Source organism: Eublepharis macularius, chromosome 2 (assembly GCF_028583425.1).
Source record: "Eublepharis macularius isolate TG4126 chromosome 2, MPM_Emac_v1.0, whole genome shotgun sequence".
NCBI classification, from domain to species: domain Eukaryota; kingdom Metazoa; phylum Chordata; class Lepidosauria; order Squamata; family Eublepharidae; genus Eublepharis; species Eublepharis macularius.
In genome coordinates this window covers 184,432,616-184,453,611 of record NC_072791.1, presented here as the reverse complement: position 1 = coordinate 184,453,611, position 20,996 = coordinate 184,432,616, and the positions used below count along the sequence as shown (strand labels likewise).

Sequence of the window (20,996 nt, the reverse complement as noted above, 5' to 3'; positions counted from 1 at the left end):
CCACCATTCAATACCATTCAAGTTCATTCACTGTCACAGCAGTATGCAACAGTCACTTATTATCATGCTCCAGTGCTTTGGGGGAGGGGGAATAAAGCAGAATACAGCAGGCTAATTTTAAACAATTCTTCGCACGTTCATAAGAAGTGGGAAAAGCAAAGCAGTAAGAAGCATATGTGCTCAAACTGTTTCTTAAAATCCCAAATGAGATCCAAAATCTAGTCAATAAGGGCTATCCACACAAAACTACACACTTCTGTTTTGCTATACAGAACACTGTGCACAAACAGGTCCAATGTAGTTAAAAAGACATACACGCAAACACGGAAACTGCGTGCAGCACCTCAGTCAGCTACTTGGATAGCAGATGCGTGCACACAGATGTTTGCAAGCAACAGTAAGTTTCATGTAAGGGTATGTAGACTGGAGAAAATGTTTTGGTGCAGAAATAATGCTAGCATTTTATGGCAAGTATAGGTGTGTAGGTGGGTAGACCTCACCTCACAGACAAACAAGCCTTTCACACTCCTCGTCACCCACTCCAAACCTCCCTTCACAAGTTTGGGGTTTCTCAGCCAAGTAAAGGCGGGGAGTCCACTGCTACACATCACCTGTCTAGCATCCACTACTTACTCGTGAAGTAAACACGAGTTTACTTCATTTGTGACCAGGTCCCCAGTAATGTCTGCAAGAGACAAATTTGCTAATCAAATGTAAACATTTTTCTTTTTTTTAATATTAATGACCCATTTGAGTCATATGTTCAAGTGTGTTCCATATTCCCCTACTCTCCACGAGATAACAAATCCTACCCTCTATTCACAGGGAGGGGATTCCAGCATGGAACAGCTAATATGCAGCAGAATTTCAGGTGGGTAGCCATATTCGTCTGCAGTCAAAGAGCAAGATCTAGGTCCAATAGCACCTTAAAGACCAACGAGTTTTCCAAGCTATGAGCTTTGACTCTCAAAAGCTCGTATCTTACGCAGCAGAGTGAATGTCTCGCTACTGGAAAAAAGGGATCTGTGGCAACTTGTCAGTCAAATGAAAAAAAATAATTTTCAAGCAACATGACAGAATACAGGGCTATTCTAAGTAGCATTAGTGGACAAGCAGCTTTCCTAATCCTTTTAAATGCTTACAAAGATTTGTTTCTGGTTTTTTTCCCTACTGCTTCCGATTAACTCAAAGCTATAGCAAATCGAAGAAGAAGCTATCAGCCTGGTACAAAACTAATCCTGCCGTAAGAGCAATATTTGGCTCAATAGCTCAACTCCAGGATTACCCAGCAGCCTCTTAAAGCTTTTAAATACAGCCAGTGTTAAGATGTGCTAAGCTCTTAAATCTTGATCATATCATTAAGAGTGACACGTAACAACTTTCTTTCCAGCAACATATAGACAGAGCCAGCTAAAATCAGGATTCTGTCTGACCAGTATAACAAAAAGTTTTTTAAAAGAAGTGTTTAATGGGTTTTTGCAATGTACATTTTCAGAAACTGTATGCATTTACACAAAGATCCCTTTTATCCCTCTGTCTGTTGGGCCACATTCAAGCTTCGTGATAAGGCATGGTTTCCTTAAACTAGTGTCTCCCTACTTCTTTTCCATGGAGAAACCCCTGAATTAATCTTTCAAATCCCAAGGAACTCCTACCTATCGAAATGTCTAAGTTGATGGCGGGAAGTAAAATTCAGTTACTGCTAAATTATTGTCATTTGTATTGCCAATGTTCTGTAACAATATGAAATAAACACAGACATAATTCAGTTAAATATAACCTTAATAACCAGGATATTTCAAGAGATATTTGGAATTTTTTGTGGTATTTCAAAATTTTTATTCATTTATTCCATGATTTCTCACAGAACCCCTGACGATGCCCTGCAGAACCCCAGGGTTCCACGGAACGCTGGTTGGGAAACACTGCCTTACATCCTGAGCTGTGCAACAAATTCGGAACCCTTTCCTGGGAGTAAGCCCCAATGAAAAGACCTGAGTAGGATTCTGAGTAGACCTGATTAGGACTGTTCCCTAAACCTAGTTTCTGCATAAACCTGTTTGTTCACTTGCTTCATTCCTGTCTTCCAACAGGGAAGACATTCTCCATATACTGAAATTTCTCAGGCCAGGTGGATATGAGGAGGATGAGCTATTCAGTAAATCTGCTTATGCACTCTGATGCACTCTGATAACAAAACAAACCTCAACCAGGACAAATTGTGGTCAGAAAACAAGCTACCAGCCATGGTTTGAAACCCCACTTATTTGTTGGACTTTCTGCATTTAAACACCAGTGTTACAGAAGGTTTCTTCTGTTTTAGGAAGGAATACTCTTGGCTGCTTCCACGCACATTGGATAATCCACTTCCAATACTCTTTAGTGAACATTTGGAACTGATTTTCCATGTGTGGAACAAAAAATCCACATCCAAAGGATTGCTAAAGTGCATTGAAAGTGCATTATTCAACATGTGCGGAAATGGCCCTTGTCTCTGTTTGGAGTTTTCAGCTGAGCCCAAAACTCCATTCAACAGAGATGAGCATAAGCACCCAGCTTGGAAGGAGAGAATCTGTATACAGATGTTACACTTGCCGTCTGTCACAATGACCCATCAACTATCCAACCTGGGGCGAGGACAGAGTCAACGGAGAATTTACCCAGTCTGATACCAACTCCTTCTTCTCTGCACCCTACACACTTTTTACACACTGCACTGAAGGATCCTGAAGTAATGGCTTACTAATTAAAAACTGCCAGGAAGTTTGGATAGACATCCCGCTTTCTGAACGGTCCAACGTTTTCAGACCCTCTGAAAAATGGGTCCAGATATAGTAAGCCTTCCTCATGTTTTGCCGAACCTAGATACTTGTATTTGGGAGGGTGGCTAAGGATGATCCATCTCCTAGATGGGAAGATGTCAAAAGATTCTGTAAGGTTTAGTTAACAAGAAACTTTATTTTCCTTCTATTTTCTGTATTTTGAAATTCACTGTGTTGATTTATCTAACAGTAGTTTGCATGTGTAAAGTAAACTTTTTACAATTTGTGCTTTGCCTTTCAGCTATATATTAGGAAGAATTTGACAGCAATGCTGATCTTATGACTCAGTATGAATTTAGGCAGATCAGGAGAGGGACGGCATGAAGGGATGAGCCAGTGCTAGGCTCTTGTGGCCCAGGTAATGCCGATTGTCACTTTGGGGTCAGAAAGGAATTTTCCACCAGGCCAGATTCGCCAGGATCCTGGAGGGTTTTCCCCCTTCCTTTAGGCATACAGCAGCTGTCACTGGGGGAGGTAGCTATGGATTTCTTGCATTGTGCAGAGAGAGTTGGAGTAGATGACCTTATGACCTTTAGGATTGCTTCCAGCACTGTGTTTCTGGGATATTTCCCAGATTCACCAATCGGCTCAAAAAACAAACTACCAGACAAACCCGAGGAAAGGAAGGTGGGGACCCTGACCTTACTCACACACTCATGCAGACATACGTTCAAAGGGTGAAGTGCCGACTGGCCTGGAGTAGTGACTCTCATAAAAATGAAAATTCTCCAGGTGATGACAGAAGATACAGATTCGTATTTCTGGGGTTAAAGAGGCTGGCATATGTAAGGATGTATACAAACTTGTAAGGGGTCCAGGGAAACAGTTTGGGAGCTATAAAAATCACAGCCACTCAAGGTCTGATGAAAGCTCAGTTTATAATGATGACAGAATGCAGACCTGATATCCTTTTAACTCCAAAATGAAGCTATGTAAGTCCTGATATACACTGTAGTAAAGAAAATACAGAAATCCACATTTTTCAAATGATAAAAGAAAGCACCACTTTACTAAGACAATGACATAGCAGCAAATTATCTTTTCTTCTGGTTAAATTCAGTGAATCCAAATTTGTTCCATATTAATGTTCATTTACAGAAAACACTTATGGAGAAATGCAACCTTTTTACAATGTGACTGCAGTTTGACACCAAACTCAGCTTCTTTTTCATTTGACCATTATATAACATGTCATTCTGCATTTACCTTTATGTGAAATTCTAAGTTTTCATCCATGGAATAGATGTGATCAAAGATGTCATGTGCAATTCTTGGAATGATTCCCATCAGCTGTGGGTCATGTAGCTTCCCCTAAAAATAGAAAAGGTAACAAAGAAAGTTGAAGAAAGTTATCCACCATGGAGGAGAAAATCTCTTCAGCAAACACTGTGGGTGCCAACGCTTGCTTTTCTATGATTTTCTAGATATATGAACAAACACAAATACTAATAGTTTATATAGACTCTTAAATTTGGAAGTTCTTCACATTGTGAAATGATCTGCAAGGCCACAGCTACTCAGTAATCAGTATGACTTGAATCCAGATCTCTGACTCCTTATCCACTGTTCGCTTCATTTTAAATTAAAACTTCTTTTAATATTCAAATCTATAATTCCCTTCCCCCTCCATTATTCTTGCTTTCTCTTTATGCTTTAAGCCTGGGACAGGAAACCCCTGGCATGCATGCAAGTGGTATACCAGACCATTTTGGTTGGCACCAGAAATGTGAAGGCTGGAGGAGGGACCCAGAACATTATGGGAGGGATGCCCCCCAAAGCATCTTCTTAATTTTTCTGATGGGAAGATTGAAAATTTTGAGAGGAAAAAACATCCTATGAAAATTTTCTCTTTTGGAATGAGTGCTCTTTTTAGAACAAGGGGATGGATCCAGTGACCCACTTTTTTCTTTCTTTCTTATTTATTTCATTTATACTCCACTTTTATCCCCAATGCAGATCGAAGGTGGCTTACATCCTTCTCCTCTCCTCCATGTTATCCTCACAACAACCCTGTGAGGTAGGTTAGGGTGAGAGTGTGTGACTGGCCCAAGGTCACCCAGCAAGATTTCATGGCAATGAGTGGATTCAAACCTGGGTCTCCTGATCTTAGTCCAACACTCTAACCACTACACCATGGTGACACTTATGGAAGTACCGCAGATCTTCCACACTTTTCCCTTGCCTCAGCAACAATTTCTGACCCCCTCAGAAAGTTGATTTCTGGGATTGTAGGACCCATGGGGAGTAACAGTCATGTGGAATAACAGCCATGTGGGATGGTAGGCTGCAGTGAGGAGGGAGAAGGGAACAAAATTGCTCCTTGCTTCTTATTCCATAAGTTCCACTGATGGAAGAGGCAGGAAAGCAAAACAGCATTTTGAGGCTGCAGCAGGAAGAAAGAAGAAAATCATGCTCCATGGACAGAAACCATTCCACCCAAAGAAGCGTGCTGGTGTCTGAGTAAGCCAAGCCTTTAGCTTTTAGTGCTCCTAAGCATGCGTGTGAAGCCTTCTTCTTGTTAAGAATGGTCCCCTCACTTTTCCTGACTGTACAACCCTGATGCGTTTCACATTAAGAGTTTTACATCCTGTCAAGATGGTCATAATGCTGTCGGTTAATCAGAAAACGTTAGATGTGCCAAGAGCTTCTACTCTTATTTTTATTGAAGAACTGTAAGCAAGCTTTCATTATATTTCTACTAGAAGCACAAAGTAAAAGGGATAGTGGTGTTTCTTCGTTATTGCTGACTAATTTTGATTTCCAGGGGAAAGCAATACATGTGCTCAGGGGGAAAAAAATTCTTTAAATTATCTGGATAAAGCAAAGGAAGCTGACTGTGCGTGCTACCCATTCTGCTAGCCAGGCAGCATTTCTTGGCTCTGAGCCCAGCAAAACAATCCCCAGATTTATTACTCTCCCATCTCCTGTTCCACTTCACACTATGACCACGATCAGTCAATTTCTAGTGACTGACCTGGAAGCTTTCCTTTGCTACAGTTTTTAATATAGCATATAAACAAACACTCCATATCCCACCAGAGTTCTTTGTATTATTTGCGTGATACTGCTATAATAGAATATTTATACATTCAGTGCTGGGAAGGACAAATAATTAAGTGCCCCATGACAAGCCATGTTAAGATGCATACCTGGTAACATCTTGCATTTCTGCAAGATGTTAAGAGTACTTAAAGCCTACATGCTAAGCACAGTGTCTGACTCAGTAACAAACACTGCACAAAGCTGAAGTTGGTTCCCAGTTCCCAATTCCCAGTTACTAGTTACTTATTCGAAAAGCCAAGCACAAATATTGGGGGAAATTAAAAAGCTCTGCACACCAAAATAAAAATTGTAGGAGCACTTATCATACACCTCTGCCCTCTAAGAGGACCTATACTGGGATCTCCTACAAAGCTCAGATCTTCAGTTAACAGCTTAAAAGTAGGGCGCTCCCAGAACCAATAAGCAGAACATGGACAGATACAAGCCTTCTGTACCCAAAACAATCTTTGGATCACACAAAATCACATAGCCTGGCAGTCCAGAGACTGTGCCCTACAAGAGTACATGTGCTGGTGCCAATCCAAACACTGCTTCTGGAGCTAAGACCTCCTATTTGGCATGCCTCCCAGAAGCTTGTATTGGGAACAGCTTTTTACTCAAAGAAGGTCTGGGTCTTGGGCCTGCTCAGAGCCTGAACCAAAGTGTTAACTTATCCATTTGAGAGCCTGATTTGGGGGGGGGGGAGCTTTCTTTACAGTCTGTTTTCATCAATGCCAATGCTAAGACCTTCTATTTGGGCCACCTCCCAGAAGCTTGTACTGGGAACTGCTGTGAATAAGGACTTGGGACAGATACAAGCCCTCTGCACCCCAAAACAATCTTTGGATCACCCCAAATAACACAGCCTGGCAGTTCAGAGACTGTCCCCTACAAGAGGGCATGGGCTCTCTATTTTGGGGTGCAAAACTTTATTTTGAGGTGCAAAGCTTTTCAATTTCCCCCAATATTTGTGTTTTGCTCTGCAAATAAAGAACTAGGAACTGCGAATAAGGAACTGAGATCTAACTTCAGCTTCATATACTCCACATGCTTCTTCCCAGAACTGCAAATGACAGTGAGGGAAATGGGCTGTTGCAACACGGGCACTTAAGCAGCAGGATGACTTGCTTCATTAAAATGGAAACTGTGACCTTAAAACATCACATTTGCATCTCCCCCATCCAAGATTATTAAGGTATGTTAAGAGGAACAACCCATACCTCAACATTTAATTAGAAGTGTAATGGAGTTATTCCCAGCCGAGTGCTTCGCCACCATTGCAAGTACTGCAATGATTCACATTCAAATGCCCCATCATCTCAACTCAACTTTTTTCATGATCTTGATCAGCATGCACAATGTTTCAAATCCGTATACTTCTGTCAGCTTGCAGGAGGGAACAGGAGGAAGAAGTAGGAAAGTTCTACTCCACAAGGCCTGTTCCACGAGCAAAGCTCACTGGATACAAGCCTATGTTGATTAGGACCAATAGCTGGGATAATGCAAAGCAGAAGAGCAGGTCTTCTCTTGCACCACACCAGAGGAAAGGAAGGACTGGCGGGGGGGATGCATTTCACCTGAATTGTTGCCCTGGGTGGAGTAAGGGCAGGCTGAGACTGATTCTTGTTCCTGCTCTTTCCTCACCATCAACACCACTGATCTGTATAACAGATTGCAGGGTGAGGGTTTAAGAGAAAACAAAGGAGGACCCTGCTGCCCCAAATAAACTCTGGAAACGCATGCCACTGAATGTATTTACAGCCCAATTCAACAGTGTGATACAGCTTGCTCTCTGCACTGTTCTGTACACAAAAGCAGTCAGTTTTCATCACGGCTCTTAGCTATAGTCCCTCTAGACACAACGTGCCACATCTCAGTACAACAGAACTGGAGGAATGGCAGCCAGCTTAAACATTTAAGCCACAGTGAAGGAAATTAAACATGAAAAGTTAGTACAGACTATATATAGCTGACTGACTTGAGGGTTTCCTTTCAAGTTCCCTATCTTTCAACTACTAATGATATTTGGGAGGTATAAAATAAAAAGAAGAAAACACACAACATTACCATCTTATATTATTGTATAATCTATTTCCATTGGGCAAAATGTACTGGATATTTGATAGGCAGACCGATATTTGATTTTACCCTTCCTCGTAAGAGAAATAGTTATCAAATCAGGACTTCCATCTCGAGCTCTCCATCTAAGTTAACATAAGAAAACCACAGTCAACCCTGTCAAACTGACATCTGTCCTTCAGTTTGGGGAGAAGCTGGTCACAAGAAAAATGAGGCAGCATGCCCACATAAGGTGCTGAGTCATCCAGAGATATAAGAAGAGAACTCCAGTGCTTCCATACTGATATTTATTAATGGGGTGCAGAACCTAGACTGCAGAAAAAAATATAGAGCCCCAGTACAGAGTCCCTGGGAGAGGAATGGGCCATGCTTTTCACTAAGAGGCTTGCATCCTACCAGTTGGCTCTTCCACCAGCACAACACTACCAGCCACTGAAGAACCCTGGGCAAGGCCACCACCAGCCAGTTACTAAAGGCTGGGTAATGGGGAAAATCTTTGGAAAAGCACCAGTTTCCTTAGATTAAGCAGTGGTCATCCTATTTTACAAGGCTCCTTGCTTCCAGAATAGAATCAAATCCTTTTGATCTGTTTTTTCAAGTAAGGTGCTTCTTCATTCTTCTAGTCTTTTTCAGAGTTTTTCAGGATTTTCAAACTGTCAAATTATATTAGTGCTAATCTCTAACATGGAGCTTCTTTATACTGAACCAGACCATTGGTCCATCAAGATCAGTACTGTCTACTTAGACTGGCTCTCCAGGGTTTCATGCAAAGAAGATGCTCTGCCACTGCGCTACAGCCCCTCCCCACGGTTTGCAAACCGACTTCAAGTTGTAGTTTGAAGGGAAAGTATTGACCATAGCATGCTAATTCACACACTGTGGCCAAATGCAAAAATCAGAACTTGCACAAGTAGGAGGTGGTGGAAAGGGAGGTGGAGATGCTCCCAAACGCTAAATCATAACTTGGCATCACAACTGAATCAAACCAATGTATCCACGTTAGACTGTTGCAAAACTATGGGCTGGGCCCCTCATTAAGTGAGGATAGGGCAAAAGTCCCTCACATTAGAAGGGGCTTGCAGAATCTAACCCAATGTGTTTTAATGCAGCAGTAAATATGTTAATCTTTAAGATGCTGCACAACAGCTAGAGTTTACACTGAAAGATATGGGGTTCCACCACTGAATAGATTTTGGCAAATGATACTGGGGGAGAAAGCATTCCTGCAGGAATGCAAAGAGAAGTACTAAAAGTTTTTAGAGGACCAGTAAGACGTAAGGGCCCTTCCTTTTCAATGTTATTCTTTTGCAGCTCAAACTCTGAAGCACAAGATTGTACATGGGAGCTCCTCCACTAAAAGGTGTTATGTTGAATGAATGTATGTACCCTAGTATTTGCAATGGCTTATCATTTTTCCAACAAAGTATGCTAAAGGCTTAATAAGAGGATGCCAGAGTTTTAAAAAGAATTAAAACACAGAATGTACTGGAATCTGTGTTTAAAACCACATACCAAGCACCACTAAATAACAAGAAGCTGTAAGCGAACAAATACACTTTTCCCCTTTCTAAAAAAATCAATCTAAGCCTATAATTCTGAATGCAAATTGACTTTCGAAAAGAGCTTTTTCCAGCATCTCAAACACCATAGGCATTTTGATTTAATTACATTCTGAGCTGGTGGATTATTGTGCTGTATCACCATCTGCACAGAAGGAGCTGGCAATTTCCTTCACTATCCATCCTACCTACTTTCTAGAAAGTAGCAAAGATTATCCAACAATGAGACAATAAATTATTTTACAAAACACAAAACCCTAATGCTTACTTTTCTCATTAAGGCAGGTTGCATTTTCATTTATTTGAATTTTTATCTCATCGTCATTTTTATCTCGTCATCATCATCTAGTAGCTCAGGGCATGGCACAAGTTAAGACTTTTTTTTAAAAAAAAGTGTGCAGCATCAAAATTAAATGCCCACTAGACATCCAGATTAAAATCCCAACACAGTACCACCTTAATCAGTCACTCAAAGTTATGAGTTCATAGCTTTGGAGCACTTCTAGAAAATGCTACAGGAATGGGCTTTGTATCTGTGGAGCAGCCATCCATAGAGCCTTCCGACATGATCACCTGATACAGATGCAGGGACCTGGGAGCACAGTCACTAATGCCGAGAATTTGAACAAAACTGTGTCTTCAGCTGGACCCTGATCATTCTGTGTCTCCCACTATTGCAGACCCATTGGAAACACCATCACCCGTTTTGACACCACTGCGACATTCTACACGTCAGAAAGTTACTCCTGCTTCTTTGAAGGATTATATAGTGAAGTTCTTCATGTTCTTCTTAGTATTGTTGTTAAGAGAATTCTGGTTTGGAAGTACAGTAAAAACTTACAGGGGTGGAATGCTGTAATGTGTACAAGCAGCCTCTAGGGGACAGCTTTCTGCTTTGCACGTCCTTCAGTTTTGGCCCTGTTTCTGTAGTCCCCTACATACATGTTACAAAGTGCAAGGAAAACAACTGCATAGTTTGAAAAACATGCAATTATCTAAAATTTTTCACACAACAGAACATAACAATGGATCAGGATTCCTTACTGTGTATATGTTTATTATTTATTTATTTATTTCATTTGATTTATACCCCGCTCTCCCCACAGATGGGCTCAGGGCGCCTATGTGTCCTGTCCTTTAAATATATAAACATTCCTTCACTTTTGAAGTTCCTCCCTCCAGCCCAGTTTGCTATCTGGCTCTTTAGTCAAGCACTGGGACAAAAGGTGGTAGCAAATAAGAACTTAGCTGCACCATCATTGCCATATCTAATACACGTAGCAACACACATCTTAGAATACTGTAAAATAAAACAGATGCCCTTCAACAAATGTTACTGTCTGGAAAATATTTCACATACAGCTAGCATTCACTTGCCTGCTATCATGATGATTTAAACCAAGTTAGATAGTTGGTCTATCTATCATGTTATTTTCTACTCTGATTAGTAGCATCGCTTGATAGTCTTTAACAGAGATGTCTCCCAGTCTGGCTAACAAAAGACCTTTTAACTAGACTAGCAACTGAATCTGCAACTTTATGCTTATCACGCATCTGTATTACAACTGAGCTGTGGCTCTCATTCTAAGGAGAAGAAGGTGCCAGCATCTCCAATGGAAAGAACCATGCAGGTGTGATGTGGAAGACCTGTACAGGGAACCCTGGAGTGCCTCTGCCAGTCAGAGAAGATCAACCTTGATAGATCAAGAGTCTGTCTCATTACAAGGCAATTTCATGTGTGTTTGAAGGGAGGGGTTTAACTCTTTCTGCATGCGCCATTTCCAAAACACAAACAGCCCTCAAGGAATTATTTGGCCCCATGAGGAAAATATACTGGCAGGCTGCTTATATGTTTCCTCCAACAAGACAGACAGCATTTCAAAGGAAGGGAAAGTGAAGAAAACGACAGGGGAAAAAACACAAAACTGCTACCCCTCTGAGCCACAGCATTGTTCCATACAACTGCAACAAAACACACATTGGAGAACTGATTATAGACCTCACTGCATCTCATTGACTCTGATCCTCTGGGAGAGCAAATCTTTTAAAAAATGCCTGCTAAGTAATAAATAAAGCTGCTACTAGATGAGACAGATCATTACCACAAACACATTAAAACATGTTAAATAATGCACATTTTAAAATCTCAGCCCTAAAGACCAGTAAAGTTAGGCTAGAATCACTTAATATATTATTCTCTTACTTAGTCGAAACTGTATACTCATTTTGAATGAAAGCAGATTGTGAGTTGAATCCTATCACTCCCTTCTGCTAAGTGGGATCCTACAACTTTCCCCTGCCAAGTTTCCCTTGAAGAGAGAGTTATTTCAATAGTGAATGACTTGTTCTAATGAAGAAAAGGCCTGTTTTGTTGAATGCAGTCTTTCTTTGTTGGAAGAAGACATGGTAGAAGGCAGTCGTAGGATCCAACACTGGAAGGGACTGAGAGCAGAACCACAAGTGACAAAAGGCACAGGTTGGACACTTGTCAGCTTCCCTCAAGTTTTGATGGGAAATGTAGGCATCCTGGTCTCGCAGCTTGGCTCTCTGACTGCTGTCCAACGGACTTTTCAACTGTCACTTGTCCAACATTCCACCAAGCTGCCTACATTTCCCATCAAAACTTGAGGGAAGCAGACAAGTGTCCAATCTGTGCCTTTTGTCACTTGTGGTTCTGCTCGTAGGATCCAACACTGGAAGGGACTGAGAGTCATCTTATCCACATTCTACCACTCTGCTGAGCATAGTTTGAAAAAAATATTACCATACTGGCTATTCAAAAACACATCATGAATAGAAATAATTTCTTGAAATATATCCTTCTATTTTTCCCTACAGCAAAATGCTGAGGACAGTTCCACCAACGGTCTTCAAGCCTCTGCCAGCCATCTGATTAATTCTGCATCAAAATATGGTCATGTTCCCCCTCTTTAATTTTTAATTAAATTAAATGTAAAATTAAATTAAATAGAAGCAATTATTTACACTTAAACAGACAACAGCTGGCAAGTTTAGTGAGGTGGTGGAATCCAAGACTTGGGTATTAAAAAAAAATCCACAAAAATAATGTAAGAATAGAGGCTTAATGTCTAGATGGTTTAGTACGGCATATAATTGTTATTCTACTGTTTTACTTCATTAACTTTATTGCTGTACTGGTTTTTAATCATGTATTTTGTAAATAACTTTTCTGGGCTGAGTGCACAGCCTAACAATATCTTATAGACTAATAGCCAAAAGGCCTTGATCCGTGGAAACTTAAATCTGGAGATTGGAGCCATGAACAGACAAGACTATGACTTTCTATACACTTGAAAAATATCCCAAGTGTGCAGAAAAACCTAAAATCTTTAAAAAAAAAAACCACTGGGGGTTAAAAAATGATAAATGGGAGTGCCTGTAGCTTTAACCAGATGCCCTCAATAACTGTTGCTAGGCAACCATGACAGTGTACTGGATATATCAGGCTTGGTTTCTGTCAGGAAAAGACAAGGAGAGGGGGAAGGGCCCTTTGCAGAGCTATTTTGGCCTTTGAGGAAGGACTCATTGGGACCAGGCCAAGAAGCAAACACCAGGCTACTTGATACTATAAGAAGTGCATAACACACCCAGTCTGGCTACTTGCTACTGTTCCACAGCAGCTCCTCACCCAAGCCACTGTAAGGTAGTAGTTAGTATATTAGAATAGGATCTGGGCAACCCAGGTTTGAATGACCACTCTGCTGTGGAAGCTCATTGCGTGACTTTTATCCAGTTACACTCTCTCAGCCTAATCTCCCTCTTAAGAGTTGTTGTGAGGATCATACGGAGGCAAGGAGAATGATGTAAGCTGTTTTGGGTCCCCATTGTGGAGAAAGGCAGTATATAAATAAAGTAAATTAAGAAATATAGGTAAAGATGGAGGATAGACTAAAGGAAAAATTTTAGTGGGTTTGAAGGAGAGAAGGTATATGAAAAGGTGAGCATATGGAGACTGCCAGGATGAGAGAAAGACGAAGTGGTGTGAGGAAGGGGATACAGGGAAGTGAAGTACCCTCTCTGCAAGTCCTTGCAGGTTCCCCATCATGCAACTGGGCTCATCTCAGGGGGCATCACACAATTGGTCCATGGGGGAGAGGTCGCCAGGGAGGAAGGCGGAAAGGTAAAAAAGACAGGGGGCAGACAAAGACAGGTGGGAAGAACAGAAGGAAGAAGGAAAATGAGTAGAGGCTATGGGGGGCAGGGAACGGAAAGAGGACATGGTGGGAGAGCGGAAAGTGAGATGTCACCCACAAGTCCTTGCAGGTCCCAATCCTAGAAGCAACAAAGCTGGAAACTAGCATCATCCACTAACAAGATGTGAGATTAATTTAAAACACATATGCCCCAATAAAAACATTACCAGGTGAAAAAGCAAAAGCAGAGTTAAGGAGTAACAGCATGGAAAGGGGCAGCACTGATGCTCTTCGGGCTACAAGGCCTGGAAACCTCTCTCAACAATCCAGCTGAGCCGTGGATGATAGGATGAATTTGGCGATAGGCACAAAAAAACCCTCTTGTGATATCTTAAAGACTAATAGATTTAAAGACTGCCAACATAAATTTTTGTGGGCTTGAGCCCACTTCTTCAGATGCATGAAGCTGTCTTTCAAGAAGGTCTATTATTATGACATGTTATGTGTTTATCAATTTTGATGTATGTATTTATTAACGGATTTTAGTATTAACTTCTTGTATGACTGCAAATTCATGATTGTATATAGTTTAATAGTTTATTGTTATAATTTTTATTTTATTTTTTATTTTTTTAATAAAGATATATTGATTTAAAAAAAAAAGAAGGTCATCTAGACACCCGGGCTCATTAAAAAAAAATCACCTCTTTGTGGTTCAAAATTTTATTCTGGTGACAAGTAGAGAAACACTTCAATGTTTTGCACCAAACATGTAAACATTTTTTTTTTAATCACAGTCAAAAGAGAAGGTATAACGTGTCTTTCTCAAGAGGTGACCAGGTTGCGCCTTGTGCTGGGATACAGCATCACTGGCATAGTGTGGACATAGGTTTCTACAAACACACACACACGTCACTTCTCTCCCTTATGAAACCTCCTTATCACTTCTCTAAGAAATCCTGAAAGGAAAAGAATGTGGAGTAAAGGGGGAAATCATCCATTAAAAACAATATAGGGCACAAATCAGATCTCACCACCTCTGTGAAACATGAAAGGAGAAAGGTGGGTCTTGCTGGCTACCAGAAACCATGCCAAAAAAGATTTGTGGTTTCTTGGCCATTCCTAAAGAATATCCAATATGCAACAGCTTGAAAGTTATTGCTTTATCAGATTTGACTGGTGCATGTGCCTGGGGGCAGGCTAAAATTACTTAACTATTACTATACCCGCAACAGAGTTCAAGCATATAAGCAAGCACACTGCAAATGCAATCAGCAAAACCAAGTGATTAAATTAAATGGGGGGCAAGCACTTCTTCAGTGTGAGAGGCTCTTGCTCTACTAAATACAACACCCCTGTGTAGCTGTGTATAGGCTTAAAACATAGACATGCTCCAGCTTTAATTTGCAATTGGACTGCACTCTGGAGAACTGCAACTTTTACATGTGCAGCTGTATATACCAAAGTCTGCATGAGTGGCTATCTAAAAACAGAAAAGCAAAGGTACAAAAGAAAACAAAGTATGAAATCCTTTTCTTTAACTGGGAGAATAATAAAGTACAAAGTAATCTTGAAAGAAAAAGAGAAAGAGAGAGAGAGAGATAAAGAAAAAAGAAAGAACTGTACTTGGACTAAAACATTTTTGTTCAGAGGACCTCAATTATAGCATTTAACATTATATATGCACATGTGCATGTGTCCATGTGTCACAACTAGGGTTGTCAGGTCCTCTTATCCTTTGGGTGGGAGGTGGGAGACCTGGCACTGACCTTAGTGCCGCCCTTGCGCACGTGCTCCCAACTTATGCAATGCCATCACCTCCAGAAAGTGATGCCACTGCGCAGGCCACGTGCTGCCCGGAAGCACTCCCGTGCTCTGCAGCAGTTCTCCAGAGTGCAGTTCAATTGCAAATTAAAGCTGGAGCATGTCTATGCCCTATCATTCAAAATGTGGTAGCTTCCAAAGAATAAAATTAAATGCAAATTCCATTTTTAAAAAAGTCAAGCCATTATGGAAACAATAGTTTTCTAATTATGCAAAAATGTGGAACATTGTAATTTGGGTTGTGACTAGGGTTGCCTGTCCCCGCTGGGGGCAGGGGGCCCCTGCTCCCACCCTCCACCCCTTGCACCTGCTTACCTGGCCAGGGGGGGAAAGGCAGGGGAACGTGATTCCTGGGGCACACCCCTGCATGCTGCGGTACACCAATTTCAGCCTGATTAGGCCCACTGGAAGCACGTTCCCCTGCCTTTCCCCCCTGGCCAGGTAAGCAGGTGCAAGGGGTGGAGGGTGGGAGCAGGGGCCCCCTGCCCCCAGCGGGGGACAGGCAACCCTAGTCACATTAGAAAACTTTTGTTTCCATAATGGCTTGACTTTTTAAAAAATGAAATTTGCATTTAATTTTATTCTTTGGAAGCTACCAGATTTTGAATGACAGGGCATATTAAACTTAAGCAATGGGATCATGAGAGGGCACAGTGCAGCAGAGCTGGAGCCAGAATTGAGCAAGAAGTAGACACAATTCTTGGAGTGGATCCAGACATAGAGGGGATCTCCCCTTCCCTATGGATCCTTGAATGTCCCCCTCTGGTGTATGAATGTGCTAGAAATAACGATGTGCTAAAGCCAGTATAAATACACAATAGCTTTGTTGTTAGCAGTACATGTTTAGGTAAGCAGGGCATCAAGTTTCATTACCAATGAATTTACAATTTGTTTCTTAAATTATCCTTACCTCCATGGTATGTGTTTTTCCTGAAGACGTCTGACCATAAGCAAAAATAGTACCATTATAGCCCTCAAGAACATCTGAAAGAAAAAAAAATGGAATTGGTTATATTTGTAGAATACTATAAATAGCTAAGATTTAAAAAAGCACCATATGTATTAGTCAACATTCAGTCAGAAGAAGGAAAGGAAAAATAGGAAATTAAAGATTGGCATCTTGAAGAAAATGCACAGATGTACAGTGTTGCTACAGTAACATAAGGAAACCGGATTTCTTGCCATCCAGATCTAATTTAGATAATAATGAAGCCATTTGTACCTTCCTATTGCTTCCCTGAATAAACACACTTTGAAATCTGGTCAAAGTAATACCAGTTTATTAGCTTTAGAGGACAAGGAAAGAAACTATATCTACAGTGTAAACTATCTAGCATTCTTATTTATTGTTTGAAAAAATGGACCCTACTGTGCTCTGCAGCTTTACATAGAAGGAATGAATGGCAGTCCTCCTACAAATCATATTATGAGTAGGGGTGATCTTTCCTCAAGGCCAATGGCCCAGGGTACATGATCTGTTAGATGGCAACAGGGATTAGTCTGAAACAGATGGGGAATGAGGCCAAGTCGTAGTTTCCAGACAAAGGATTAGTGAAGAAAATATGTATTTCTCTTAGGTTCACTTATTTGATACAAAGTTTTTCAAGAGCAAGATTTGGGGTCCAGTAGCACCTTAAAGACCAAGGCACAAGAGCTCCCTAACCCTCGAAAGTTCATACCCTGGATATCTAGTTGGTCTTTAAGGGACTACTGGACCCAAATCTTGCTCTTCTATTACAGACCAATACGGCTACCCATCTGAAGATTTTTCAAGTCTGACAAGAGAACCAGGGGCACCAAAAGTTTTATGATGTCAAAACATTAAGTTGGATCCAACTTTTGTACTGGTGAAAATGGAAGGAAAAGTCACCACTGTCCAGCAAAAAAAGGCTATACTGGGGATCATGCGACCTGCATAGACCAAAGCCATGTGGAATGTCAAGGATGGGAAGTGGGTAAGATTGAGTCAAAAAGCTGGCTGTATCCAACTGAGCATGCTGTGAGAACCACTAAAAATTAAGCTATGTTATACATAGTGGGATCTCTTGTTGTTTCTACAGGATTCTATCCACAAGATTCCAGTCTTCTATCTACAGAACTCAAGAGTTTGTACCACCTTTGAATAGCATGCCTCATAACTGCAACAACTGTTGCAGAGGCACCTGGAGTTCATTGTCAGTTTGGCAAGTTGGCAATGCCAGAAGGAGTAAGAGCAACTGTGTTTGTATGCTACCTCTAGCTCAGTGAGGCACTTGCAGAATTGTTTTGCATTAGAAGGCAGCTTGACTTGTATAGTCAAACTAAATTATAGCGACAGGAAGACCAAATTGCCTGAATTAGACAATGTTGTTCCAACAGCTATTATTGAAAACAACTATTAAAAGACCAAATAAATGTCTTTAATCCTCTAAGCTTATTACATGTCCAAACTAAAGCTTGCTAAAAAAATATTCATACATGACACACATGCCCCAATTTATTTATTTATTTTTGAAGTGAAGCTTTGGAACAGGGTTCTGTGGTAAAATCTAGAAACAAAACCCGTGTAATATTTTATATTAAAGCCAACCAAAATAATTCACAGCAGTACACATGCTTCGAGTTCTCCAGAATTCTTCATCAGTGTTGGTGTTAAAGGGGGAAGTGGCAGATATATTTCAGACCATGATCTTAAGGCCTTTTAGCATTCTGTATAGAATCCTGAGCAGGTCTACAAAGACAAAATGCTGGGTGAAGATGATGTCAAGTTGCACTTTGGCCTTCTAGGGAGAGGAAACCCCCCCAAAATAAATAAAAATATAAAAACCTGCCACTGATCAAATGCCTTTCTAGAACGATACTATCCCAGAAACTTAGGTCCAGGTTTGGGAAACAGTTATCATGTCACTATATTGAATATGGAAGAACAACAAAGCAACTCTGACTCTGATAATCAATGGAGTCTAACAGCCAGATAGATTTCCCCTATTTTTGTACATCACAAACAAAGGCAGAGACTCATTAGTCACAGAGACACAATTTGTTCCTTTCCTAGTGAGAGACTGACAGCAATAAATTCACAAAATGGAGAAAGTGAATTAAAGGTCTTGTCTCCAAAGACATTTAAATACACTAATCTAAGTTCCATCCAGCTTCTTGTACCTACCAAGGGGCCTCTAAACAGCTGGAGAGATTACAATTATGTGGAAATGCAAAGACTGACTCTGAATGTTTTCCTGAAAGCAGTATCCAATCCATTTGCCATTCAGCAAGCAGCAATATTGGTCAGAAAGAAACATTTCTTAAACACTGAATTGTTTCCCATGGAAGAACAACTGAAGATTTTTGTTTTTTTAATGCAAGTTATTACAAATTCAGTTTTTGATTACCCAAGAACAGAATGCAGCATGAAGTAAACCACTCAGGTTGAAATTTTGCCATCATCTGTTTCAATGTGAAATAGGAAGGGCAATACTGTGTGGTAACCAGAATACAGACAGAAAAACAAACCCACAGTAGTAAGGTCTACAGACTCATACAATAATTATGCAGTCACACAAATGTAACAAAATAAGCCAAAGCACTTTATATATATGTGTGTGTAAGTTCAGGCTGCTCTTCACAGCTATTAAGTAAGCACTATAGAGAATGCAAAATCTGAAAGATTTAAAACTAAACTAAAAGTTATCTTTTTAAAGAGTTTCCCATGGAGCCAATTCATGTTTCCATAGTCATACAGCAGATGTGGAGAACAGCTTCTTTTAAAAAAGTAGAGGCCAAACGGGCTCAGAACACCACCTCAGTGGGAAAGAGAGGCCCCCTTCCCCCCACCCCACCCCGGCAAGGCATTTTCCCTTGCAAAAACAGTTTGCAAAAACAGAGAGCCAGTTTGGTGTAGTGGTTAAGAGTGTGGGACTCTAATCTGGAGAGCTGGGTTTGATTCCTCACTTCTCCACTTGAAGCCAACTGGGTGACCTTGGGCTAGTCACAGTTCTCTGGAGCTCTCTCAGCCCTACCCACCTCACAGGGTGTTTTGTTGTGGGGATAATAATGACATACTTTGTAAACCGCTCTGAGTGGGTGTTGTTCTGAAGGGCAGTATATAAATCGAATGTTGTTGTTGTTATTTATTTATTTATTTACTGCATTTCTAGACCGCCCTTCCCATTGGACGGGCTCAGGGTGGTGTAACAACATGCAATTTATAACATACAGTTTAAAACAATAAAAACATTATAAATAAACATTTAAAACCATTATTCCACATGCAATAAAATTTCTCAAATGGCAGGTATAAATATTAAAATTCAGCATTTTAGGCGCCGGGCTTGGCTCTTACATAATGACCTACGTCACGGAGGGGGGAGAGATTTCCACATTTCTACCGTTCTACATGCACAGGATACTTTATGAGGAGCATCAAAAACAAGGAAATCTTCCTCTGGACTGTTTTCACATAGAAGAATGCCGGGGGGTGGGGGAGGAGCCCTACCCCCTACCCCAGTGGTGTTCCAAGCCCATTTGGTCTCTACTTTTTAAAAATAAGCCATTACCCACAGCTGCTGGGTTGCTGCGGGAAACATGAGCTGGCTCCATGGTGAACTCATGAATAAAGATAACATTCAGTTACTGTGCTTAGTGTGGCCCTGTTAAAGGAAGTAGAACAGAAGTCTGAGAAGGAGAACAGGATCCTTAGGCCTACCACCTACTTGTATACCCCTTGCCCATCCTGACAACTTCAGTCTACTGGGGGAGCAGGCTGGCGGACTAGATTCAAAAGACAGTTATTGTGTTCTTGAGATACGGGGTGTTCGCCCCAGCCTTGAAACAGACTGCAGGGCATCCACTTCTAAAGAAGCCTACCCTGAACCCAGGAGATTTCTGTAACTATCAACCAGTCTCAAATGTTCCATTCTTCAGCAAAGTGGTTGAATGGATGGTGGCTGGACAACTTCAAGCTTTCCTGGATGAAGTGGATTGTTTGGATCCTTTCCAATTTAGTTTTAGGCCTGGTTATGGGATTGAAATAGTCTTGGTCTGGGCTACTGGTGAGCAGAAGGTTTGACTCAAGATTTAAAAGTGTCACCTGTTCTGGATGGGGCTGAAGTCTCCTTGAATGAACAGGTTCATAGTCTGGGGGTACTCTTGAACCAGGCCTCCTGCTGGATGCAGGTGGCATCTGTGGCCATGAGTGCCTTTTACCAGCGTTGACCAGTTTGGCAGCTGCTGTCTTTCCTGGACAGAAAAGATCTGGCCACTGTGGTACATGTCCTGGTTACATCTAGATTGGATTACTGCAGGGCACCCTGTGTGGGGCTGCCCTTGAAAATTTTTTAGAAACGTCAATTAGTAAAGAATGCTGCAGCCATGATGTTGACTGAGTTATAGGGACCATATTGCTCTAGTCTTGGCCAATCTAAAGTGGCTCCCAATCTCTTTCCAGATACAATTCAAGGGGCTGGTGTTGACCTTTAAAACCCTATATGGTTTAGGACCAACATGCCTGAAAGACCACCTCCTCCCTTATGAATCTACTC

At 41.1% G+C, this 20,996-nt stretch overlaps 1 protein-coding gene across 3 annotated transcripts in view; it reads right to left on the bottom strand.

The window, feature by feature from the left end:
* Nucleotides 1-20,996, bottom strand: part of KIF5C (kinesin family member 5C) — a 126,022-nt gene that overhangs the window by 59,334 nt on the left and 45,692 nt on the right. For 2 of the 3 annotated variants that reach the window (XM_054971827.1, XM_054971828.1), the window contains exons 3-4: nt 16,391-16,464; nt 4,029-4,133 (exon numbers count right to left, since the gene is read on the bottom strand). The exons of the other annotated variant lie outside the window; for it this stretch is intronic. In XM_054971827.1, coding sequence (XP_054827802.1) covers nt 4,029-4,133; nt 16,391-16,464 — 179 coding nt within the window. The remainder of the gene's footprint in view (nt 1-4,028; nt 4,134-16,390; nt 16,465-20,996) is intronic. 3 annotated transcript variants of the gene reach the window in all.